The sequence below is a fragment of the Trametes versicolor genome (assembly GCF_000271585.1).
Source record: "Trametes versicolor FP-101664 SS1 unplaced genomic scaffold TRAVEscaffold_6, whole genome shotgun sequence".
NCBI classification, from domain to species: Eukaryota; Fungi; Basidiomycota; class Agaricomycetes; order Polyporales; family Polyporaceae; genus Trametes; species Trametes versicolor.
Genome location: NW_007360326.1, coordinates 245500 through 269404, shown reverse-complemented (window position 1 = coordinate 269404; position 23905 = coordinate 245500). Strand labels below are relative to the sequence as shown.

Genomic DNA, 23905 nt, shown 5'->3' with positions numbered 1-23905 from the left:
CGATGTCGAACGGTTACGTGAGTGCGGCCGCTTCTCGACTTCTGCGCAGTGCGAGGGTGGGGTAAGTACGCTGCGTTCCGGCGGCTGGTTGGACAGACCGCAGAGGACGTCGAGCAGCTGGTGGAGATTTGACAAGACAACGAGTTACGTCGTGCACGACAAACGCAATCGACGACGTGCACAGGGGCTCGCTCGGCGTCCGGGACGCGTTTGTTCGCCGTTCGAATGGTGTTCGAGGTGGCAGCCGCGACGTCGATAACGGACGGAGCAATGGGTGGGTGCAGTGGGTGATCGCAGCGGCGACCTCGATGACACACGGGGTGCAGAAGAAGGCGTACACGGTCGAGGATACTGCAGTCGACGCGAGCCCCCCACCGGGGAGGCTGCATTCGGCGCGAAGCGCGCACAAAGTCCGACGGCACGGAATCGACGGCGCCGGGCGAAGGCGCGCGGTGGCAGGTGTCCGTCGTCCAGGCGATGGAAGGAGGCTCGTGGGAGCGTCCGCCTCTGTGCAGAAAGTGGGAGAGGGAAGCGCGGGAGGCTGTTCGGCTCGCGGTGCGGAGCGTGCTTCGGGAAGGACGGGCGCGGGCTGGCGGGACCGATCAGCGGAAGAGACGCGTCCCGGGCGAGGGTGTCGCGCACGCGTCGATATGACGCGTCAGACGCGTCCGCCATCGAGGAAGGACCGGGCGCGCGGGCGCCGGGCAGCACAGACAGCGAGCGGAGAGAAAGAGGAAGGAGGCCGGGTTAATCAGAGTCCCACGGACGCAGTTGCGGGCGTGGACGAGAGGGTGATCACGCGATGGACACGCGAGCAGACGGGCGTCACCTGTGTGCTTCGGAGTGATGTAATGAGCGGGAGGGAGGAGAGAAGGGCGGGGCCGGGAAGCGAAGAGGGGCGGGGCACGATAGGAGGAGGACGTGCGCTGGGCAAGTCGCGGTGGGTCCGTATGACAGTTGGTGGCGTCGGCATCAGCACAGGGGGTGACAGAGAGAGAGACGGCGGGCGGGGGAGAGCGAGGCGGGCAGCGGACGATAGAGGAGGGGGAACGGGACGAGGACGGGGACGGCACGTTGCGTTATCGTCCGAAAGACGCGGATAAACGGGCAAGGGGAGGGGAAAATGTCTCGGGAGGAGGTACTGCCGCGCACATGGCTGCTCGAAAAGGGCTAATTATTGCAGAGTCCCCGAAAAGGAGCGGGGAGGACAGCGGGCGGGTGGCCAATGGGAGAAAGGGGGCAAATTAAAATAATGCGCTGAGGGAAGGCGAAGGGGATCGTGACGAGGAATCTGGGGGCGGAGCGTGAAAGGGAAATGTATTGGGAAGATGGGTGATGGAAGACGTGCGATTCCAGATCCGCTGGGGGGGAGATCTGAGGACCCTGACGGGCGCCAGTCGAATCGAAGACGGCGAGAGAGCTAAGGGGTTTGATCTATTGACGTCGTTTTACGCTAAACCGGCCCTAAACTAGGTAATAATACGTAACTCGTAGACCTCGAATCCAACATAGACAGCCCCGAGAGCGCAATACATTTGACCCCGTCGTAGCCTATACCCACACGCTGTTCACATCTTCTGTAGTCCTAGTCGCTCTGCGGCACATCGGCAGGTTGCGTGCGTAAACCTCGCATGATGGGAGGGGAAAGCCGCGTAGCTCGCGGGAAACCTCGGCCAGGAGAGCCACTGCTGCAGACACAGACAGCGTCTCGACACGCACACGCAACCCAGAGCAACAACTAACAAAAGATGCAGTCAGCAAGGGTTTAGACTCCGGGGGTAGGTCACAGGTGATCGGGACCGGCGGCGCCCCAACAAGGCAACCACTCGCAGTCCTGTCCGCGGCGCTCCTGCGCCAGTCTAATGATAGACGTGAACGGAAGCACACACCTTGTGCCAATGTATGGCGCCACCGGTTGCCATCCGGAAGGCATTCGGAATTCGCCCGACTATGTCAGGCCCTCCCAGCCACGTCCTGTTCGGGCGCGTTGTCTTGGGGTAGTAGGGGTGGGGTTGTGTCGCACAGCTCGAAGATGTCGGCGACGTAGCTCGCCAGTATGGGGAGCGTTGTCGAGCCGCGGAGGAGCATGTCGAGGAGAACGACACTTGATAGGCGAAAATGCGCCTTTCGTAAGGAGGGCACCGCCGTGAAGACGGCTTGGAGGAAGACCTCGCGGAGGCCGCGCGGGGCGTCGGCGTCGCACTCTAGGAGTACGTGGGTCTCGTCCTCGATGGCCCAGGGTTGCGTGCACCATCGGCAGATGCGGAGTTCGCGCGCAACGCGCGTGGGACCCCGCCGGAGCTGCTCGATGGAGAGCGGATGCTCGCTCATGAGGAGCAGAGTGATGGCGGATCGCTCGCGGTGGTGGGGGAGCTGTAGGTATTCGCGCTTGCAGCACAGCTTGGCGATGAGCGGGCGGGCGGGGCAGTCATACTGCACACGGCGGTGTATCACCGGCAGGCGCAGGGATTGGAGGATGGTGGTATAAAGGTGCTCGGCCACGAGCCCTGGGATTCTCGCAATGTAGCCGTCAACGGCCTCGACTGTGGGCCATTGGTTCAGGGCGATGACGAGGGGTACGGGCAGCATGCGCGCGGCGATGGTGAGGTCGCTCCACCATGTTGGCGTAGGTCGGTCGGAGTTCGCGAGCGTCCAGCTCTCACGCAGTGCCGCGTACGCAAGCGCGGGCTGGCCTGTAAGGAGATAGCGCAAGAAGCGCAGTGCGAGCTCCAGGCGGCGGAAGCGCAGGGGCCATATTCCAGTCTCCGAGTGGAGGGGTGCGATCTGTGAACGCTTGCTGACGTGGAGCGCCCGACGGAGGAAGATGTGCTGAATCATCTCCAGTTCGTCGAGAGCGGAGGGGCGCACGTCGAGCGCAATCTCACACCCGCCTGTGAGATGTGGGTCCAGGTGGGAGAGATAGAGGCGGATGGCCATGAGCGGGGGTAGGGGCCCTGTGTAGGATTCCAGTGCGAAGCAGGCATTGCCCACACGTCGGGCCGCGAGCTCCTTTGCGATGTAGTGCGGGAGGAAGATGTCGCGCGCCGTTGAGCAGAAGGACATGCCTACGTAGACGGAGATGTCGACGTAGGTGAGGCGTTTGCCATAGAGCCGCAGAGCAGGGAGGGGGGGCGAGGATTTGTGCGCTGCTCGTGCTCGGGCGCGTCTCTCCTGCGTCTGGGGCGGGGCGGCGGAGGCGATTCAGATCCAGTAATATTCACCTGCGACTGCCCGTCCTCCTCTTCTCTTTCCTGTCGCCTCCTCCGGCCCCGTCCCTCCGTCCATGCTCCTCCATCCCCCCCAGCCCTCCTCGTCCTCCGCCATCGCCCACTACAACCTCCTCCCCGCACCCTACTCCTCGCGCGCGACGCCCCGCTCCCTCGCCGCCGTGGACAGGCTCCCGCCCCCGCCGCAACATCCCGCTCACCGCGCAGACCAGCCGCGGCATCCAGATTCACCCCTGGAGCACTCCCACAACTACCACTATGTCCCCCGCCCGCAACCGGTGCACTCCTCTCCCAGCCCCGACGCGATGTACCAGCAGCACCCACATGTACAACCCCATCTCTACGACAGCCACCACCCGCATCTGCAAAATGCACATCCCAATCACCCGCCGAACGCGATTGCGAACCCCCAGCAGGACTTTGACCAGCCCCGCCAGCAACCGCCCTCTATCCACACGGACAACCTCGTCTATCCGTCCGACTCCGGGAACTACTCCCCGTCACCCGCCTCCTCCCCGTCCGACCATGCGATGGCCGCCCAGTCTTCGTCCCGCCAGTTCTCTTTTCCTCAGCCCATGAGCGCGCCTCATTCGCAGAACGCGTTCCCGCCCAGGTATGAGAACGATCCATCCCTTCCCCGCTTCGCGTTCCCCAATCAGACCCTGGACCGCCGCATGTCCGAACCCGTGCTCGGTGCCGGCCGCCAAGCGTACCCCCAGCCGCCACCTCCCTCCCATCACGATACGTTCGCGTATTCGGGCGCGTCCTCCGCCACCACAATCCAGCCTTCCCCGCTCTCCCCGCGCCCGTCATCCTCGTACTCCTCGTACGGCTCTTATCCCGGCCATGAGCGCGATAATAGCGGCGCGTCTCTCGGCTCTGCAGGCATCCAGGACGCGTACGCGCCCTCAGGTGCACCCACATGGGGCTCAGGTATCAAACACTCTGATTTGGAACAGGACGCCGCGCTTGCCAGCTCTCCGCTCTCGCCATTGTATGCTGCGAGCGCCGCGAGCGGTTCGGACGCGTCGGCCTCGGGGCTGCCGTCTCCGCCAATCCAATCGCGGCCGTCTCCTTCGCAGCGGCCGGGGCAACTATCTGGACGTAACCCGCAGTCTTCACCAACAAGCAGCAACACCCCGCGCGCTCCCGGGAACAGCAAGACTTATTCTTTCGTGTCATTGCCTGGGAACGCGGTGAAGAAGCGGCCGCGCCGGCGGTACGACGAGATCGAGCGGCTCTATCAATGCAGGTGCGCCCCCGTTTACAGCATCGCTTTCCCCCTTCGCGCCTAGCAAGGCCTCGCGGCTTGCATCTTGTCCCCCAAACTGTATCTTTTCCGCCGCACAATCAGATCCAGTTTGTTCGCCACTTTTTCCGCGCCGTTGGCATGTCATTCAACCGGTCAAGAATTGCGGCTTACTGAGACGCGTGTATCTTTGCACCCCAGTTGGCCAGGCTGTCAGAAGGCGTATGGCACGCTCAACCACCTGAACGCGCACGTCACGATGCAGCGGCATGGCCAAAAGCGCAGCCCCAACGGTATGTGCTTTCGCGCCACAATGTCCGCTCCGTGCCACATGCTCATCAACGCACCGTATTTACCCCACGGCCCGCAATATCGGCCACGGATATTTGCGCGCACACGTAAATTACTCGTCACCCCACAGAGTTCAAGGAGCTGCGCAAGCAGTGGCGGCAGCAGAAGAAGGAGCAGGAAGAGCAGGAGCGCGAGCTCGAGCGCGAACAGGCGCACGCGAACGCGATGGCCATGCACGAGATGCAGCAGTTCGCGCACCACGCTCCGATGTCAGAGTTCGAGCACCGGCACGTCCGCCGGCGGGTGAGCATGGCCGAGCCGTACCCCCACCCGCACGCGCATCCGCACCCGCTGCCCGGGCATTCATACCTGCACGGAGGCCTCCAGGGCCACGGCCCCGGGCCCGGACAGATGCAGGGCGGATTCGGCGGTGCGCCGGGGTACAACGCGCTGCAAGGCCCGGGCATGAGCATGGAAGCTCGTTACGGCCTCCCGACTCCGGCAGATGATATGGCGCAATTCCGCTATCCCCCGCCGCCGTCTTCGCAGGTCGCCCACCCGCAAGGCCTCCCGTCTATCAACCTGACACACCACACCCAAGCCGGCCCAGATGACGATATCTACTTCCGCAATCCGGCGAGTGCGAGCCAGCCTATTCCGCTGGCGCCACACGGCGAGTCTGTGGGCCCTGCGTGGGGCACACCTCACCCACCGCCGCACCCGTCCGTCCACCACCACCCGCACGCACTCCGAGCGTCCCAGTCGTTCTACTCGGCGCAGGGCACGAGCTCGTCTATCACTTTGCCTCCTCCGCACTCTCTCGGTGGGATTTCCGCCTCTGCGCCGAACCCCAGCCCGCTCTCTGGCTCAGCTTTCCCGTCTCTGGGTCCTAGCACCGGCCACCCCACGTCTCTTAGCGGACAGCCAGACGTCAACCTGGGACTGCCCGGGCCTGGCGGAGAGAGCGGGTCTCCGACGCCCGAGCTCGCGGCGCACGTCTCGCTGGGGTCGAACAGGCTTCCGCCAGACTCGACGCTTCTCACCCCTCTGCCTGGCTACGAGCCGGACCTGGACCGTGACGAGGTAGAGCACGCCCGCGACCGCGGCCAGCGGGAGTACGCGCGCGACCCGAGGGACGAGCGGGACGGCGACGCCTGGCAGCGCGGACGCGAGCGCGAACGATACTACGCCGAAGCGGCGCAGGGAAACGGGCGCGACCAGTACGAGTAGGCGTCTGCACCCGCCGTCAGGAGGGGGACGCCCGGTCCACAACGTGACCCCCCACGTCGTGCGCCCTGTCTGACTCTCTCGCTTCGCCCGAAGGTCTCTGAGCGCCTGGCCCGTCCTCTCTCCGCTCCCCTGGTGCTCTGCGTCGCTCCTCGTGCTCCTCGGAGCTGGAACCGACCGTCAGACTGGGCCCACCCGCCTCTGTCGCACCCCACATCCCCTCCCGCGTGCGCCCTGCTTCGATCTTCAGACACCCGGTGCTTAATGCACGGGACACCCGCATCATTCTCCCCCGCGGCTGAACAGCCCGACACACCATCCATTCCCCCACTACGCACATCGAACGAACACTACTCGCGCACGTCGCGACGCGCACCAGCCCGCGCCGGCCCTTGTTTATTGCTCCCATCTCCCCCCGACCGGCGCGCCCCATAGCCTCTCGCGTCCGCGTCCGCGCATCACACTACACCCCCGTTTCCGTCTCCGTCGCCGCGCCCCATCTCTTGCCTACCCCGCGCCCTGTTCCCCCTGTCCCGCCCGCGCCCATCCCGGGCTACCGTATGATACGGACAGTGTATAGTCGGTTTATTGTGTACCTGTACGGTAGTAGATACCTCTAGTTCGTTCTTGGTATACATAGCACGCCTGTTTGTTTCCCACATCTTACATTCCCCCACATCTGGATTTGCTTACCCCCCCATCTCGCGTCTCCTTCCCATCCATGTGTCCGCCCGTCTGCACCCACCCCCGATGATCATGTGTTGTCGGCTCGTTTACGCGCACGCGCGCGTCCCCGGCGGGATCCACGCTGTTGTTGCTGTGTCGCCCCTTCCCCCGCGGATGGCGCGCACATCTTCCCGCGCACACTACACGTAGTACATGCCCTATTCGACTTCGCCCGCGTTTACATTCTCACCCCACTGTATCTCTTCCTGAGTTGTACATAGTATTCCCGCCGCGCGCGCGTAGTACCCTCTTCGCATTATTGCCCTCTTCCTTGCCTTCCCCGCTCCGCTCCTCCCACATGCCGCCACCACGCCTCGGTCTTCGGAGCGCGAGCGACACTGCTGTCCCGGTCCGCGCGCTATTCGTTCCTCCGTTCCGCGCACGGCACCCCCCGGGCCCAGTCCGCCACCTTACCCTTACCTATATACGCAACTTGCTGCTTATTTACTGTACCACAGCACCGCCCCCTCATCCGCACCACAGGCAGTCCGTGTACCACCTGTATATAGTGTACATCATCCTGCAACATATTTTTATGAGCCTTTTTGCCCTATATGTCCGAGCCCTCTAAACCCGATGTCGGACTGGGAATACGCTGTCTGTCGCGTCAATCGTGTCGTGTACATCCAAGGTTCAAGGCACCGGCCGCTCGCTGCAGCGGGAGAGCCCTGAGAGCCCCTGCGCGCCCCCTGCCCCTGGCGGTCCCCAGCGGCCTCGCCCATCGGCCCCATCCACGGTTCCTGGAGCCCAAGTGCGCAGTGCTGAGACCGGTGCCGCGCCGCCACGGTTGACAAGGCGTCTTCAGGAGGTGGTGTGCGGCGTGCGCCGCGGCGCATGTCCCATCTCGATTGCGATTCGTGGCGGGGGTTGTGGACACCTGTCCCGGTCTGCTCCGCACGCCTGCGCCCCCAGAGACCCCAAGGGGACCCCCGCGCGCGCCGGGCTCGGGCTGCGCGGGGCGTCGCGCAGGATCGAGCGGCGCTGGGCGAGGGCGCCGACTCTGCGCCGGGATATCGTGATACATACAGGCGGCGTGGAGTCCGACGCCCTGGGCGACTCTTTCCAATGCGTGTACCGTCACGGCCCGCATGCGGCTACGGAGGACCGGCCCCCCGATGGGCTGTGATGCGATATGCGTTGCGGACGACGTGTACACCCAACATTCGAGTGTCAGAGCTGAGCTTGGAAGGGCCTCCGGCGGGACGAGGTGCGGTTCAGGGCGCACCGGGTCGTTCGCAATCGCGACACCCTATCTCGCGTCAATCGAGCTCCTTCCGCGTGCGAGGGGACCATTATTTGCTATCGACGAGGTGTGGCCGCTTTCCAGCCCGGGGGCGCACACGCGCGGGCACCAATGCGAGCGCGTGTATGTGGTTTACCGCTATGGGCGACATGAAAGGGACTGAGAGCGGGCAGGTGAAAGGGGAGGGGTTTGAATGGCTTGAATGAGAGCCGAAGGCCCGCTATCACGACCCCGCGGGCTATAGTCACAGAGGGCTTCAAAGAGGGGTCGACGGTAAGGAGACGAGGGCTTCGGCTGAGAGCGGCGTGAGTGCTTCGCGTTCGCGCGAGGCCCGCAAGGGTGCGTCTCGAATGTCGCCACGCCTGCAGAAGCCTGCAAAGAACTGGGGGTCGCATCCCCAACGATGCGCCCCGCTCGAGACCACACGACGTGCAGCGCCGTGCACCCCATCGGCCACACGGACCTGTTCACAAGAAGATGGGCGCAGCGTGCCTGCAGAGATGTGCACGGTGTGTCTGCCATGAATCAGTGATTGCGGCCGCGGTCGAAGGAAGACAAGAAGCGCCGCCGCTCACCGTCAGCTGGCCCGCCGTGGCGTCATCGACCCAGCGGTCGGGCGGCCAAGGAGGGTCACTGGGCTCGACCCGTGAGCGCGTGCGGGGTGAGAGAAATGCCGCCGGCAATGCACATGTTCCTCGTAGCCGGGCGAAAGCTCCTGGGAGGTACTGTCAGTGTGGCGATCGCGACATCTATGAATGTTGCGTATCAGACTGACCACCAAAGGTTATCCATTGCATTAGTGAGTGTGCACACGATGCTATGTCCTCCGTTCTATGATTGCGAAAGGTTGAGTACGCCTGTGGCCTCGCGTATGATCTACCCCGGTGCGCACCGTTGAGAGCTATCCCCGCAGACCGCATCTCGATGAGTTCTGTTCCAAGTTCAGCTCGCATCAGATCCCTGTTCAAGGAATGGCACACCGTATCTCATCTACGCGTGATATGTTCTGCCTTCGCTTCTGCTCGTCTATCTCGGCGGACAGTATGCGAGGAAGAACTGTTCTGGCATGGTACCATATCCGGCCACTTACGCACCTTTTACATTGCAGTTCTTGAGGCTTCGCCAAGGATCGAAGGCCGGTGGATGGTGAAGCGGGCGGACTTGAGAAACGGCTTCGCCCGGAAATCCGTCAGGCCCACCTGGTTTGCCCAGAACGAGTGCGAGGCTGAGGGGTGGCAAACAGACGATATGGAGAAGACTGTCACGAGTGGAAAATGGGAAGATGAAAGGGAAGGAAGAAGTAAGTAGAATGCGTATTAACGTCTGGAGAGGGCCATAGAATCTCTGAGAACAATAAGCAAGCGCCATTCATTGATGTGCAGCCCGTCATTGATTTGAAGAGACATGTGCACCCACATCGAAGGGTACCACCCGCACCCGACGCCTGGCACGGGGTACCATGTGAGAAGAGAGAGACCCCAACTGCATGTGTGCTGGGAACCGCACCTGCAACACAGTGGGAGGCTGTGAGCGACTTGCAGTATCGAAGACGGGCGGCAAGGCAAATCCCGAAGTGGGGTCTGATTCCTGGTAAAAATGACATCCAGAATACTTGGAGAAGGATGCCCGGGAAACTACACGCCGGAGAAGAACGCAACTACCTCCGCCATGAGAAATGCGTGAAGCACGGCGCTTACATAAGGCTGTATGGAAGGGCGACGCAAGAAGGGAGGAGTATACGCGATCTGTCTTCAGATTTCATCCGTAAGGATCGTGAGAGGAGGCAGACGCGCATAGCAATCACTCACGCACCGCTGTGTGTACTTGTGGGCGTAATGCTAATGCCTCGTCCGGTCGCAGATATGAACCAAAGGTGCGGTCCGCCTGATCATACTTATGATTCGAGGTATCCGCTTGTAGTAAGACAACAGGACCTGGGGGAGGTGGGTCCGTGTGGTTGGGGATGATGGAAATGTCAGACGGAGGTGTTGATCCTCCCTGACGATGGGAGCTCCATGTGAGGCCACGATAACTCATCGTTCGATGAGAGGTGGCGGTTTGAAGTGGGTATGCGAGATGCATGAGCGAGCAGTGGTGATGTTATTGATTGCATTATGCAGTCCTACAGCAACTTCTTTAGCGTGACACATAGACGGCAAAATGAAGAGAATACATGGGCGGAAACAGGGCCGAATGAGGCGAATGAGGGCCGCTGGATATGAGTATAGAGCCCTGAGAGCTCCAGGTCTCTCACCCGCGAGTTCTCCGCTGCTGCGCCGTCCTGTGAACAAAGTGGCGGGGAGGGCCGGACATGGACTTGCTCCCAACGGCTTGTCACCTAGCCGGTCGCGCCCTGAGAAATAGAAGCGCATCAGCTCTGTTCATTCGAGGCTGTATCGCATGTAGGGTACCTACCTACAAGCACCGAATGCGGAGATGAGACGGCAGGGTCTGTAGCAGTCAGGGCGAACGATTGCAATGCGCAGTAAGCTCCACGAGAAAATTAGTCAACAGTTTCACGAGCTCACCAATGAGTAATTCGGACGGCTGACTGCGCGCCGACGATTCGCAGATAGACCCCAGCAGTACCTCAGTGCTGCTGACACGGCCGTCCGCACCATGGTCATGCCGTTCTGCTTGCGACAGGGGCGAGAACGTCGTGCGTGGTTGAACCCCAAGATAGCCGACGCGGTCCCGCCGACGCATGGAGTTCGTGTATCGGAAGGAGATGGGGGTAGGAGAGCAAAGAGGACTCCCCTGGTCGACATGGCGAGAGCGACGAGCTGGCACCTTGGAGCCACTTCCGCCACATCGAGCCGGACTAGGAGAACAAGTGAACATCCCGCCTGAACAGGTAGCAGACTTACCATATGCGTCCTCGCAGCCCGATCGCAGGAGGACAAGGTTCGCGGCGCTCTCTTCACGCAACCTCGCCCACTTCCACGGCACACGTCCAGAACACTCGGGTCCGTTCCGAACGAAGCCATTCAGATCTGGTCATTCCAGCAAACAGAGTCTGGACGTTTCTTCGACGTCAATGGAACTGCAGTCGTTCGGCCTGCGAACGCGAGGTGGGTGTTTTCCAGTGGAATTCAATTACCTGTACGTGACAGATGAGAAGGACGATGCAGCCTGCTCGGGTGCCGAGCAAAACGGGGCGCGTGTGCGCTGCAGCCACATCACGGACGTCTGTACCGTGGTAGAAACTGAATGGGTGACGGATGGGAAAGCGAGGTCGAATTCCAAGAAGAACGACGGACGCAGGGCCCGCGGCGGCGTGATGGGGACGTCAAACAGAGAGCGAAAGCTTCGTCCAGACGTGGGTTTCATCTATCCGTTTTCTCTCTATCCTTTGCTTCGCGGCTGTCTTCCTGACCATCTGCCTGTCCAAAAAAGGCTCGAAAACAAGCTCGAAAATCGGTCAGCATGCACCGTGGGTGGCGCACCATCCGCAGCTCTTGCGATCTCAGGGAAGCGAACCTCGGTGTACGAGAGCGGCGCATGTGGCCAGACCCCGAGTGCAAGTGCTGTGCACCGTGGCCGCAAGGCGTCCGCATCAACGAGCGCAGGCGGCAGAAGCGTCCGAATCGGTGCTGGTCGAGGAGGGAAAGATGAAAGACGTTCGAGAGGGAGGCGTGTGACGCGCGCTGATCTGCGGAGCGCCTTCTGGAATTCGAGAAGAGGTGCGCACTCGCATCATGTTTCAGGGAAGAAGAACCATCTTTGCATCGTTCCACGCGAGCCCGCGCGCCGAGCCCACGGATCGGGGCATCGGGCTTCTGGAAAGAGCGGAAGCCGACGGTGTGGAACGGCGGGAGGGGGCCGCGAGCGTCGATGCTTCGATGCTGTCTGGCCACCTCGGGCCAGCCACAATCCGCGCGGGTGAGCAATATCGCAACTGCACATGTCGCCGTCCTCGACACCTTCGCCTCCGACCAGGTCGAGCAGGTTGTCCCTGTCTTCGTGCCACCGTTCACGCTCTCGCTGCGCTAGGCACCTGTACAAAACCACCGCTCGCAACGGTGCCGCTGTGCACGCGGTGATGGACGAAATGCAGCTTTCGCAATGCGAAATCCTAGTAAGCAGTACACGCTCATGCCAGTGACATAGTGCCGCCCGCGTTCTTCCGCTTACCAGGCATTTATTGCCGATAACTTTCCCACAAACAGCAACTATTGTGCCGCATGGTCACATAGGCTCTTACATGGAATCTGTTCAGCTGGACGTGCGCCCACCGAGGGCGCCGTTTTCCAGCCATTGGTCATGTCGTGAGTCTGCTTTCCCTCACCCGCTACACCGGCCCCGCGATATCCACCACCCGAGCCGGCCAAAGATCGCAGCCCCGAGACATGCCCCGAAGCGATGACCACGTTTGCCTCCAGACCCTCAGGGAAGTTCCTGGCGGATATGCCTATACCCGCACGATATGGCGGCCGAGCAAAGGCGGCGGCTCGCCGAACGTCTACCGCGGTATGTTGACTTGTACATTCGCTTATTATCAACATGTAAACCCGCTGATTGGCCGCCTTCTTCCCGCACGCCCGCAGCCACCGCACGACCATGTACCTCAAAGGGACAATGTTCGTGCCTCCCTCGACGTCCGAGCTAGCAACAGAAAGGTCCCGTTTCGCCGTTACTGAGGAGCCGTTCAATCAGAGTTCAACAACATCGGGTTAGCGTCGCAAAACCCCGTGTGCAGTGAAGACGTCCGCCCCGTCGATCGGGCATCGACACTTTTGAGCGTTGCACGGTCTAGAGCCCAGCCGTCCGGCCGTGCTCTTATCCCCCGAGGCTCCGAGCCGGAGCTCTCGTTTCGTAAGTCCTGGTGAAAATATATTATGCTTGCAACGAGCATGCGGCATTCTTGCTTATTTGTTGTACTTGGCGCTGCAGGTGTTCTACCCCAGGTGCAAATTTCTCTCCACCATCATCGGCACGCTCGCAGCTGGCGCACCCAGCGCCAGCTGCTTGTTGCGTACGAAGACGCACACAACAATTGACATCGAGGCGTCTGGTCCCAGGCCACCTGACCACAAGGCGTGCTAGGCCTGATCCCTTGAGCGGCCGCGGTGAGTGCCTCTCCATTCATCACGATCGCCGAACATTATCTGACACTGGCGGTGCGCTCACCGAGAAGAAAATTAGGGTCCGCGTCACAGCTGCGCCCGCGAAGGCCACCAACGTGGCCTGCGTCCCGGGGTACTTCTGCGCACTCTCTCGACCCAAAGGGGGGAGGCCCCGGTCTGCGAGTAGAGGCGTATTGCCTCCGTCTCGTCGGCAGGCAATTTGAAAGCAAGCCGCCTGTTCTGACGTCTGTCCGCCGCGACCCCATCGCCACTTCGCACAATCACCGTTGTTTCAAGCTTACATGCCCAAGGAAGCGCATGCCGTGTGCTGGTACAGTCACAGACCTTGCAGATTCCCCTATCCCACACGCTTCTCTGAGGGCTCCGCTTCGCACGTTCATTACGGCCGTGCCTTGGAAGCCTTCATGACGGGCCACGGAAACAACCGTCTTCACATCCTCCCCGATCGGGCAACAGGCGTGTGGAACTCTTGTCGTTCTCGGGCAATCGTAGGCTGCAATAGCAGACACGCGCTCGGGGAACTCTGGAATGTGAAAGAAGATTTAATGAACGCACGGGTGAGCCGCAAGCATTGACCGCGGGCGGCGTAGTGTAAGCCTGGCTGTAGGCTTAGCACAGATATGCCGGTAGTGCATATATACACCGCGTTAGCTGAGAGTATAACCTTTCAGTTAAACTGCCTTTTGGCGTAACGGTTTGAGCAGCGGTGTCTCAGCCTGTTTACACTAACTGAAAGGTTTAGGCTTGCAGGTCAGGAGTTCAATCCTGGCTGGGGGCAAGTTTCAAGGGGTCGTTCCCTTGGGGCAGTGTATAGCACTCTCACTTACAGGGAAACCCTGGGGACCCCTTAGCGCCGGTTGCACCGGGGGTGGGACTAAGTTCCTAAAGTGGGTGAGAGTGTAAGCCTGGCTGTAGGCTTAGCACAGATATGCCGGTAGTGCATATATACACCGCGTTAGCTGAGAGTATAACCTTTCAGTTAAACTGCCTTTTGGCGTAACGGTTTGAGCAGCGGTGTCTCAGCCTGTTTACACGTAGCGCAGGCGAGGCACTCGGCCAGTCGGTATCGCCGCTGTCCGGAGTGGGAGAGGAGCTCGCTTTTCTGTCATATAGGTTACTTCGATGAAAAAAGACATGTGGGCCACCCGTTCGTTTAACTCACCGCCTCCACGGAACCTACTCTATCGCGCGCCCGTCATCCGCTGCGCCCGCCATACGAGTCGCCGCGCGTTCCGAGCTCCGAGGCGTCTGTGTACTCGCAGCGCAGGCCTCGGCGCACGGAGCGAGCTGCGAGAAATTGCGCGGCGCTGACGGACTGGGCAGGTGCGACCCAGCCGTGTGTGGCGAGCGCGTTACTGTCGTCCGTTTTTGCGCGGGTCCGTGCCGTGTCGGCCGGACACCAGCTCTGGCCAGGACGGTATCCGCAGGATGGGCGCGCGCTCGGACGGGTGCGGACGGTTCTCGAAGTGGATGATACATAGATATCCTGCGGACGGCGCCAGGAGCTCAGCGGACCAGCGGGGGCCAGGGGAGGAAGATTTCAGAGTGCTCGTGATGCGGGACACTGCGGCGGCGTTGCGGGAGGCTTTCGGGGGAAGAGATGTACAGTTTGGAAAATGCACTTCGTGTCCCAAGGTGGCGTTGTGCGTATGTGAGTGTATGACTCCAATTCTGCAGTATGACATGACCTTTTGGCCCACCAGTACATGTCGTGAGCTTTCGACAGACGCGGATAGGAGTGCAGCAAATCCATTAGCTCCAATACTGGACTGCGAGGTATACCACCGCTGCTGGCGTGCTCAGTCAGCGCGTTTTTGGCCAGCACTTTGTGACGCTTTGACACCACTTCGCCGTAGGAATGGTCGGTTGAGTTAGCTAGCCACCGCACACCTATAGCTTGGTCTTGTAGTCCCTAGCAAAACGATGTGTGAGCTTTTCGAGGGAAGGGAAACCCAACGTAAAGTTCGAGGGTTAAGATATTCGACTTAGAAGCGGGGTCCTTATACGCGTTCAAACACAAGTGAAGCTCCACATCATATGGCCTGGTGGTCTAGTAGTATGATTCCTTCTTAGGGCTACGCAGCATTTGGAGGAGGTCCCGGGTTCAATTCCCGGCCAGGCCCGTAATGTTTTGATGGGTTTTGCTACCGACGCAATGTGTGGGCTGTCGGCTGGACTCATGGCATGAGGGCTCGGGGAACGTATTATATTGTAGTTGAGAAACGCTTGCGCCAATCGGTAGCAAACCCGTCAGAGAGTGTAAGACTGGTAGCTGAGCTCGTGCTGTCCGTACTCCAAGCGTGAGGCCTTCCACAAGGGGCCTAGGGTAAGCAATCGTTGCGGAAGACGGGCATATTGCATAGCACTTACAATCAACGTAAATCCATCAGGTTGCATCAACATCTGCCTGAAGGCACGCAGCCCCTGTGGCAGGACGACACGAGGGCCCATCACAACGTTATAGGGCAACGTCGAGCGCACAGAAGCGGCGAATCGGTCTTCCCATGATCCTTGGGAGATCGACCTCCGAGCTAGCAGGTCCACTCTTTCGCCGACTGTGGCCTTGAGAGGCTCCGAGTCGGAGGACGCGCGGGGACGAGAGGTGGCAGGGCTGAAGTCCAGGATGACGACTTGCGCAGCTGTCAGCGAGGGCGGGTCGTCGTACACGAGCATGCCGTAACGATGTCCGAACACCTCGTAGAAACCACTTGAGCCGGCTGGGCTCGCAGGCATATGGAGGAATGCGCTGCCATGTGGGCCCCAGTCAGTCCAATCGGATGTAGTCGCGTGGCCCAATGCGTCGGCCCTAGCAATCTCGCGGCGGATGGTGCGAAGAGGGATGAGGAGCGTGTGGTGGGTCCAGATGCCGTCTTCACGCCTAATAAACACGATGCACATCGACAGCATGGCTGATGCTTCGTCGGGGTGGAAGGCGATTTGCTCGGGCGCTGTCGAGGGGCGATAGGCGTTACAGGTGAAGGAGCTGACGCTGGTGAACGTATTGGGAGCGTCCTGGGGTGGGAGTCGTAGGGAGCAGATGGGTTCTTCGGTCGCCGGGTCTAGGGTCTGCGGCGGCGGCCCCGGCTCGGTCTCTTCTCTAAGAGGGGCGAATCGATAGATCTGTATAGAGCTCGGCAAGCTGAGGTCCAAGAGGACTTCGACAACGGCAAGATGCGACATATCGAGGATGGCAAAGAAAAATGGATTCGGAAAGGCGTGGATCTGATGACGGTGGTCAGTAACCTTGTCTAGCGGTGTCATTTCCATCTGGGCTAGTACGAACATACCCAGACAAGTTCTCCCGTTTTCCAGTTCCAAACCTCGAGCTCCGAGGGCGCGCCTGATTCACACAAAACCCATGCGACGAGCTCCCGGCATATTTGAATACAATGCACCCGCTTGTTCTGTATCGTGTGTCCCAGCGGCGAAAAACGTGTACGCACAAAGTGTGCTGCCGCGTCGGGATGAATCGCACCATTGCTCTTCAACGACAGGAACTTCACCCCAGCGTCACTGTGTTAATGCATGTGAGACAGCAGATCTCTCTATATCTTCACCTAAATAAAGAGGTACGTACTATGTGTCTGCGGGCTTCTCGGGTACCACGACGAGATCTTGTGATACATCAACGGCGCTGTCGTAGGGCTCCGCGTGGGCCTCCAGAGCACTACCCAGAGCAGGGTCCGCCACTGGAACCGTGTATTGTCTCTCTGTGATGTTCCTGAGCTTTGAAGGGGCAGTATAGACGTAGATGGCAACATTAACGCCGCCCGCTGTGCCATCGACGTGCGCGATGGAGCCGTCAGGAAGAAGCTTCATCTCCGAGAGCCGAGAATACGACTGTCTCCCAAAGGTGGTCCAACGTCGGCTCACTGAATGCCTCGCCTCCGACCAAGCCTTGCGGTAGTCTCGGAGTTTCCCCAGGCGCTCCCCGACAGATAATAACCCAGGCGCTCCGTTGGCCATACCATTTATTGCAAGCGCGATCTTGTATTGAAGTTGCACGCTCGTACAAACAATATATGACGTTCGGCGATAAACCTATGGATTGCAATACATGAGGTTTTGATACAAACAGTGCGAAAATTCAACATGCACGAACACTTGCACACCTCGCGAGGTTATACGCATCCAAGAATCCAAATATCATGAGGATTACATCGTCTGGCAGAGAGTCAAAGCAAGTTGGTCTGAAGGCAAGAGATCTTCCAGGAGTAGGAAGAACGTCGAGGACCGCCATACCGAAGTCGTCGCTCGGGAGGAGTCGTTGAGTGGCGCTGCTACGCAGTGGCAAGTAACCACGATCGAAAGCGGCACGATTTGTGGGCGCCAACTTCCTCCCGCATAACCACGTGGCATAGGTTGAACGAGAGCCGCGCGAGCCGCAAAGTCTCTTCAGTCTCGACCACCGTCCACGGGAAGAGGCCACACATCGTCGTCTACTCTGCCGGCAACGACAATGCAGGCTCATACGTATCAGACCTCTGCGCCCAGCCAGCTCCATTCTTTCTTGCGAGATACAGCCATGAGGGCCGCTACGTCCGGCCTCCTCGATCTGGAAACACTCTCGCTCACTCCTCATCTCCCTACATGTGCGCGATCATTCAAGAATCTAGGCTTGTGTGATACTCAAGAGTCCTACGCATAGGTCTTATTTTGTATCTTTATGTATCTGCGGTATGGTGTCGGTGTCCCCCAGCTACTGACCCTCCAACTCCGGCTCAACTTGACGCATTCTCCGCCGAGGTCATGCAGCTCCTGGATTACGATCTCGCCAACTCTCCTGGAGCACCATCACTTTTTGCGGAATGGCGTCAGATAGTGCCTCGTATTCAACAACTCACCTTCGCTCGACAACGCGATCTGGCTCGGTTCATCAGCGGACTCGCGTCTGGCCCCTCCTCGGCTGACGAAAGCTTTGAATGGATCGCCTATCGGCTACGTTGCATTGTCCACAGTCTACAGTCACGTAGTAGCTTGTCTGGCAATGTAGCGGTAGGTATACACGACACATTTCCACTATCCCAATCCCCTTCTGAAGACGTGTGCACACCGGCGGCTTTGCCGCCTCCAGCGGCGTCTCCCCGTAAAACGCGTAGCGGAAAAAGCTACCCCGCAGGAAGTCTAAAAGCGGTGACTAGAATACCGAAAGAAGCCAAGAGGAAGCGAGCTCTTCGAACGCCTTCAACACGGAAAGCCCAAAGTGTTTCCAGTAATGCTTCTCTCTTCTCATACCGACGAGGATTCAACGATTTCTCCATAGAGCCATGTACGACTTCTCCGATCACGTCTGGCAAGCCAGAAGCTTCTACAACATGGACCGTAATCAACCCTTCCGAGCGACATAGCTCCGCCATGACCGCCCTCGCTCCAAGGAACAGCTCTCCGCACTCAGGAAGACCCCATGTTTGGGCGACGGTACGTTGGCCGAGTGCTGTTCTCCTTCACCCTTTTGATGCCCGTGAAAGACTCGCAAGGAGCTGTGCCAGATTATTCCCGAATTTGGACTGGCGCAGAACGACATCGTATTCGGGAACAGTGAGACACCGCTTCTGTTCGTCGACGGACCATCATGGGAAGATGACCGATGGGATGGAGGCAGAACGATCGAACTGTCGATGTACGTACGGCTCTGCCGCCAGTCCATTCGTGTGCTAGGAAATCCTCATACTTTGCACAGGGTTAGAGAGTTCACCCGCGTCATACCAGGCTTCGCAGTCAGCCATGGTGACAACCACACTGCCCAGAACGCGCAGCAGGAAGCTCCTCCACAACCCCCCGTAGTAGAACCATCAGGCAACCTAGAATCACAGGTGATCGAGATTAGTGAAGGCACATACGTCTTCGCGTCCGAGGAGTCTCGACAAGGCACCGATGCTACAGCCCGCTGCGCCCCCGCGCATAGCTCCATCGCAGAACTCCCGTCCGTTTCCACGGCCAACACTGCTTCTACGCTGTACTTGACAACGCTGGCCGAAGAACCTCATCCTCCAGTGATTGAACAAGACGACGGCTTGTACACTTTCGTACAAGAGGCTTTCATAGAGGGGGAACCAATCGGATGTCCACCTATCCATGACCCAATACCCCAGCTCCCGCCGTTTTCCCCCGAACTTGGCACTTCTCAACTCAACGCCTCCCACAGCGTGATTACCTCCCATGACTTTCCTCAGGCCTCTCCCTCGATAAACTTGACCGGTTTGGTCCCTATCGATGCGCCGCCGGAGATCGAAGCACTTTTACTCTCGAGGACCGCCGGCATCCCGATCAGGATCGTTCTGTGTCGGAATGCCGCAGTCTCCCCGTTGACGCCACCGGACGGCTGTGGCTGCGCCTTCCTCGGGTTCTTCTTTGTTGTAGACGTACAGACGTCTGCCGAAGTGAGTTAAAAAGTAACAATCCCCTAGAACGGACGGACTGGCTTACCGCTTTCACTAGGTTCACTCTTGGGAGGCTCTCCCGGGAGAGCGCCCCACGACGCTTGTCCGCGGCAGGAAGACGTGGCATTTCCGCTTCGAGTGGACGCCCGGGGGCGAAGATCCCGATTCAATAGTCGCGCCACAAGCTCAACCCTGGTGGCAGGTTGCGACGACGGATCATGAACGTACGAACGGGGATGGCGCGATGCCGTTACAACACTCGTACACGCTCCTTCCGCTGCACTTTCTCGCGCCGCCCGCACAAATCGTGTGCACCGATGCCGACGTCAGGACGGGACGTGGTTGGCACTGCGTCTCCTGCGGGAGACTGAACTTGCAGCAGAACCTCTGTTTCCAACGCTGCGGCACTTGTTCGGTATGTATTTGCAGCCACCAATTTGGCTTTTACCATTCTCAACACTATGCCACAGACGGCCAACGGCCTTCCGCCAATATCAGTCGAATACGTCCGCCAAGTGCGCGGAACGGACCCGACCGCATTTCCCTGGGACAGGTATCTCGAATCCGTTTCGTGTGTCTCGAGCGACTGCCCCGACGGTCTCCGCTGCTTCACCTACGGCTTTTCCAGTACGGCGTTCGTGCACCACATGTTCACCTGCAACCGGCCTGAAGCGCAGGCAGAAGCGACCTTGTTGTTTCACGACCTACAGGCGGAGGTGGAGCTCATATCAGAGCCGAACACAAGGGGCAGAGGCGGAAGTGAGCTTCGTCTGTCTCTCTTCCTTTCGTCATTATGGTTGCGCTGACACACGCGAGCCAGGTCCGTACTACTCCTGCGCAGTCTCCCGCCCTTCCGCGAGGTCGACGACACCGGACGCGTTCTGGTCTTCTGTCCCTACGAGTGTCTCCCGTGCGCGCGATCTCATGTTGAAGCGCGTCCATGCATCGCCCTATCCTGCGGCCCTCAACATCAACGTCTTGACCATATCCGCGTGGCGCACGGCTGGCAACAAGAAAGTGTGTATCTCTCTTTAGTGCGTCACCTCTTGACTGCGGGCTCACGCGTTGCTCTTTCAGGGTTGTGTGTTCGCAGCGCAAACTTCCCCGATTGTCTTCCTCTGTCTCGGGGCAGACGTCGAAATGTCGTTTTGGAGAAACAGAGGCGCAGCAGCCTTTGTCGCTCAAACAATCGCAGCTACGGCCAACGCGCCGCTGCCCCGGAGCGCCTCTCCTGACGAAGAGTTCGGCCTGGGCGACATTGAAGAGCCGTACGAGCCGCTTGTCGATAAGGGCGACGAGTGCATCGACAGCGCGGACTCCACCCCGGCCGCCGAAAGTAACGTTGCTTCACTCAGACGGCCTAAGCCCGCGGTGAAGGGCAAGGGCCGCCCGAGCGGGAAGCGCAACGTGGAGGAGGCGCTGATGGTCACTCTCGTTCATGGGGACGTGCTCGTCGTGCACGGCGCCGTGTTTGAGGTGCGTCTCGGCTTGCCCTTCGACTTGTTTTGAACTTACCTGTACGTTACGGTGCACTGATGCCTTCTGCTTTCAGTACTCGATCAAGCGGATGGGGATGAGTATAGGTTAGTATGGGATGACTGATTTCTTGAGCCCTTGACTGATAACTGACGTGATTACAGTGCTCTATGGGCAGTAGCAGAATACGAGGGTCCGACGAAGGGCTTTCTATGGTAAAGACAGGAGACGTTGTACGAGCTCGCATGTGGCCTAGGTTCCAGCGTGGGCCTGAAAGATGGTATCAGAAGTGTCGCGCTGGTCGTCTGTGTTCGTTCTGCTCAATTGTTTGATAATTCGGACATATACACGTGTAGCCATCCCTTCCTACATAATCATACATACCCCGTGTTCCTGTTCCTGTTCTGACATAGTGATGATAGTACAAACGCATGCTGGAATTCTGATACACTAGACTTCAGATACCACGCCCCCGCGCGGCGCCTCCACGGTTCATGCCTCGCCCAGCAAAGCCAACGCGGAATGCTCCGAAACCCCTCCCGAGGCCGTGGGGGAGAATATGCACCATGCCCGGAACAGGCTCAGGTTGCGGATTGTCGTTGCCTAGCCTGTCGTCGGCCGGGAACGCGCCGGGCATGGGCCCAGCGTTCTCGTCTTCGTCGTCCCCATCTTCGTCAGGCTGTCAAGGCGAGGTCAGCTCATTTGGTATTTCATAAAAAATACAGGGTGCAACGCACGTCGAGGTCTATGACGAGGGCGCCAGTGTGCCAGCCGAGCGCGGCGGCGCCAAAGCAGTACTTCTCGCGCTTCCTCCGCTGGCCATGATCGAAGCGCACCTCAGTCGGCACGCGCACGTCCGGGGGCGGGCGCATGATGCCGAAGCGCGAATTGACGGACGTGCGTAACTCGTCATTGTCAGCGTACCCGCCCGGCTCGCCGACTGCGATGCGCGTCGGATCCCCGAGGCCCAGCGCGCCTTTGGAGAAGGCGCCCCAGGTGAGGAGCTGGCCGGTGCCCGTGAGGGCACCGTAGTGATAGTCTCCGAGGACGACGGATATGACGGCACGGTCCTGCAGCTCGGGGATTATGGTGGGCATGGTGGTTTGGGGGGAGGAGTCGGTCGCTTTGCCCATGAGCACGACGGAGCTAGGGCCGGTGGAGTAGGCGAAGAAGGTTTGGAAGGAGCCCGATATCTACACACATTAATTCGGACGAGGGTTTAGGTGATATTGTTCAATGGGCGTACGTGGTTGATGTGCATGGTCTCCGGAGGTGTGAGCTGTGGGGCGTCGTTACCGTCGACCGCCCGATAGACTGCATGCTCTTGAAGCTTCTCTATGTCGCTGAAGTAGGGTAGCTGCGATGTGTATGAGTTTTCCGCTTTGAAAACATGCCTTATCACTCACGTATTCCCATCGTCCTTGCCGGTAGGCTTCTTCTCCACCAAGCCTATCGTAGCGCAAAAGGTGGCCTTTGTTCGTGAGACCAATGACACAGTTGTCTATACCGGCAATCTTGACAAGCTTAGTCTCCTCTTCGAGCTCCTCCGTCGAAAGACCAGTCCTCCCAAGCTCAGGAAGGTCGTGGGAAGGAATAGGAGGGAGCCGCACAGGGTCTGCGCCTTCCAAAACCCACCAGTGACAGGGGATGATACGCGGGCTATTCTCGTTCACTTGAGCTTTGGCGGCAGCGTGTTGCGTTGCGTCGGTGAGGCCATTCAGCTCTTCGTCTTTCCGGTCGATGACGCTCTTCATGCGGCCTCCGAATGGCCAGAACACGAGAACGTCGCCCGACTGAGTGAGGATGGTGGAGAACGACCATCCGCTCTCAACCTGGATCGGAGTGGTCTCTGGGGATGACTTGTCGACGAGAGACGACTGGAGGAGGAATGGACGGCCCCAGGATGTGAAAGTCCAAACTTGAGAGCTAGCATCTAGACCAGTGGTATGAAGCCTGCCGCAGCTGAGGAGATGCTGAGATCAGTAACGATTTGCGGCTCAGATAGAGTATACGAGTACCTCAAGCTGCGGAATTTGGTTGGAAGGCTGAGCTTCATCGGGGTGTCTGCCTTCTGACCGGGCTCCGCAAATCCATCGCTCCGCAGTGCGAACGTCTCACCGTTGAGTACACCTGATAGCGAATGATGTCCAGGTAAGCGACTCTTTCAAGTGAAGGCGGTGATCCTTACCCCATACATATACATCTCCGCGAGAGTCAATGGCATGGAATGACCTGTAGCAATGCAAGGGATAAGTGCTATGTGAGAAGGGTAAGATATTTAGCTCGCACATTCCTCCTGCCACCAGGCTGACGATGCGGACGCCCGGAATGTCCAACCGGACGGGATAAGGAACACCATCTCTGACGGCGGTCTTGGGGGTGTCAATGAGACCTAGACGGCTCTGACTCTTCTCACTTCAAAAAACGCTGAGTCTGGCAACATAAGCGTGCAATCTAACAGTCGGAACGCACCCCCACACATAAACCTGAGGATGGCTGAGACGTTTGTAAAGGAACTTCCAGCCTGTCTTGCGAGCGGTGTCGGACCCGGAGAAGTTAAAGTCTTCCTGGATCCTTCTGTGCCAGTACGCCTCGTCGTTCACGAGATTGCTGAAGAACCGGTTTGTGGACCCAAGATGCAGGAGATCCGCAACTGGGAGAAGGGGGAATATACCGTCGAGAAAGAGCTCTACAGGGAGGTCCCCGAGAGAGCATCGTGCAGCCATGATATTTAACTAGAGCAGTGGGATGCAGCTGGTGTGGGCAGGCGGTTCAAGACAAGAGGAGAGGGGGAGATCCCCAAGCGCAGCCGGTGGCTGAGCCTGGATATAACTCGGTTCCGATGACGCATTGGATCCATCTTATCGTTTCCACCAGAGTGCAGATCTAATCTTATCAGCTTTACGTGAAACGAACGCGTCCTCCGCCAGTGCACTCACTGTCCGGCTACGAGGAGCGCGCCCGCTACTACTGGTACCTCACTCCCCTCCTCACCGCCG

The 23905-nt window shown here is 59.4% G+C and overlaps 7 protein-coding genes and 1 non-coding gene across 8 annotated transcripts; 5 read left to right on the top strand and 3 right to left on the bottom strand.

The window, feature by feature from the left end:
• Positions 1-1953: 1953 nt before the first annotated feature.
• Positions 1954-3123, bottom strand: TRAVEDRAFT_123021 (uncharacterized protein; the record flags this gene model as incomplete). The annotated part of the gene is made up of 1 exon (XM_008040348.1): positions 1954-3123. A coding segment is annotated over one exon (1170 nt), but the record flags the coding sequence as incomplete, so codon positions are not given.
• A 778-nt stretch (positions 3124-3901) lies between these two features.
• TRAVEDRAFT_123241 (uncharacterized protein) lies at positions 3902-4953 on the top strand (the record flags this gene model as incomplete). The annotated part of the gene is made up of 3 exons (XM_008040347.1): positions 3902-4479; positions 4678-4769; positions 4898-4953. Coding segments are annotated over 3 exons (726 nt in total), but the record flags the coding sequence as incomplete, so codon positions are not given.
• Positions 4954-8197: 3244 nt separating this feature from the next.
• On the top strand, positions 8198-8894 carry TRAVEDRAFT_28901 (uncharacterized protein; the record flags this gene model as incomplete). Its single annotated transcript, XM_008039973.1, has 4 exons — positions 8198-8478; positions 8539-8678; positions 8739-8794; positions 8856-8894. Coding segments are annotated over exons 1-4 (344 nt in total), but the record flags the coding sequence as incomplete, so codon positions are not given.
• A 3238-nt stretch (positions 8895-12132) lies between these two features.
• TRAVEDRAFT_28900 (uncharacterized protein) lies at positions 12133-12778 on the top strand. The gene is made up of 3 exons (XM_008039972.1): positions 12133-12231; positions 12346-12433; positions 12511-12778. The coding sequence occupies exons 2-3, from the start codon at positions 12371-12373 to the stop codon at positions 12601-12603; spliced, it is 156 nt and encodes a 51-aa protein (XP_008038163.1). The 5' UTR covers positions 12133-12231; positions 12346-12370; the 3' UTR covers positions 12604-12778.
• A 2311-nt stretch (positions 12779-15089) lies between these two features.
• TRAVEDRAFT_t109 lies at positions 15090-15173 on the top strand. Its single transcript has one exon. It is a non-coding gene; the product is annotated as a tRNA-Pro (tRNA).
• Positions 15174-15186: 13 nt separating this feature from the next.
• On the bottom strand, positions 15187-17016 carry TRAVEDRAFT_64753 (uncharacterized protein; the record flags this gene model as incomplete). The annotated part of the gene is made up of 5 exons (XM_008040346.1): positions 15187-15357; positions 15421-16272; positions 16338-16454; positions 16494-16563; positions 16628-17016. 5 exons carry the CDS (start codon positions 17014-17016, stop codon positions 15301-15303), a joined length of 1485 nt encoding a protein of 494 aa, XP_008038537.1. The 3' UTR covers positions 15187-15300.
• Positions 17017-18405: 1389 nt separating this feature from the next.
• On the top strand, positions 18406-21087 carry TRAVEDRAFT_47339 (uncharacterized protein; the record flags this gene model as incomplete). The annotated part of the gene is made up of 10 exons (XM_008040103.1): positions 18406-18468; positions 18519-18670; positions 18731-19430; positions 19489-19755; positions 19813-19845; positions 19901-20189; positions 20251-20447; positions 20508-20906; positions 20983-21013; positions 21071-21087. The coding sequence occupies 10 exons, from the start codon at positions 18406-18408 to the stop codon at positions 21085-21087; spliced, it is 2148 nt and encodes a 715-aa protein (XP_008038294.1).
• A 529-nt stretch (positions 21088-21616) lies between these two features.
• Positions 21617-23632, bottom strand: TRAVEDRAFT_123834 (RCC1/BLIP-II; the record flags this gene model as incomplete). Its single annotated transcript, XM_008040345.1, has 7 exons — positions 21617-22099; positions 22153-22263; positions 22313-22868; positions 22925-23036; positions 23095-23138; positions 23196-23321; positions 23379-23632. The coding sequence occupies 7 exons, from the start codon at positions 23630-23632 to the stop codon at positions 21617-21619; spliced, it is 1686 nt and encodes a 561-aa protein (XP_008038536.1).
• Between the last annotated feature and the right edge of the window lie 273 nt (positions 23633-23905).

Coding starts and splice junctions, on each gene's coding strand:
- TRAVEDRAFT_28900 (XM_008039972.1), top strand. CDS start 12,371: ATGCCTATACCCGCACGATATGGCGGCCGAGCAAAGGCGGCGGCTCGC. Junction 12,434..12,510: donor CTCGCCGAACGTCTACCGCG/GTATGTTGACTT, acceptor GCACGCCCGCAG/CCACCGCACGACCATGTACC.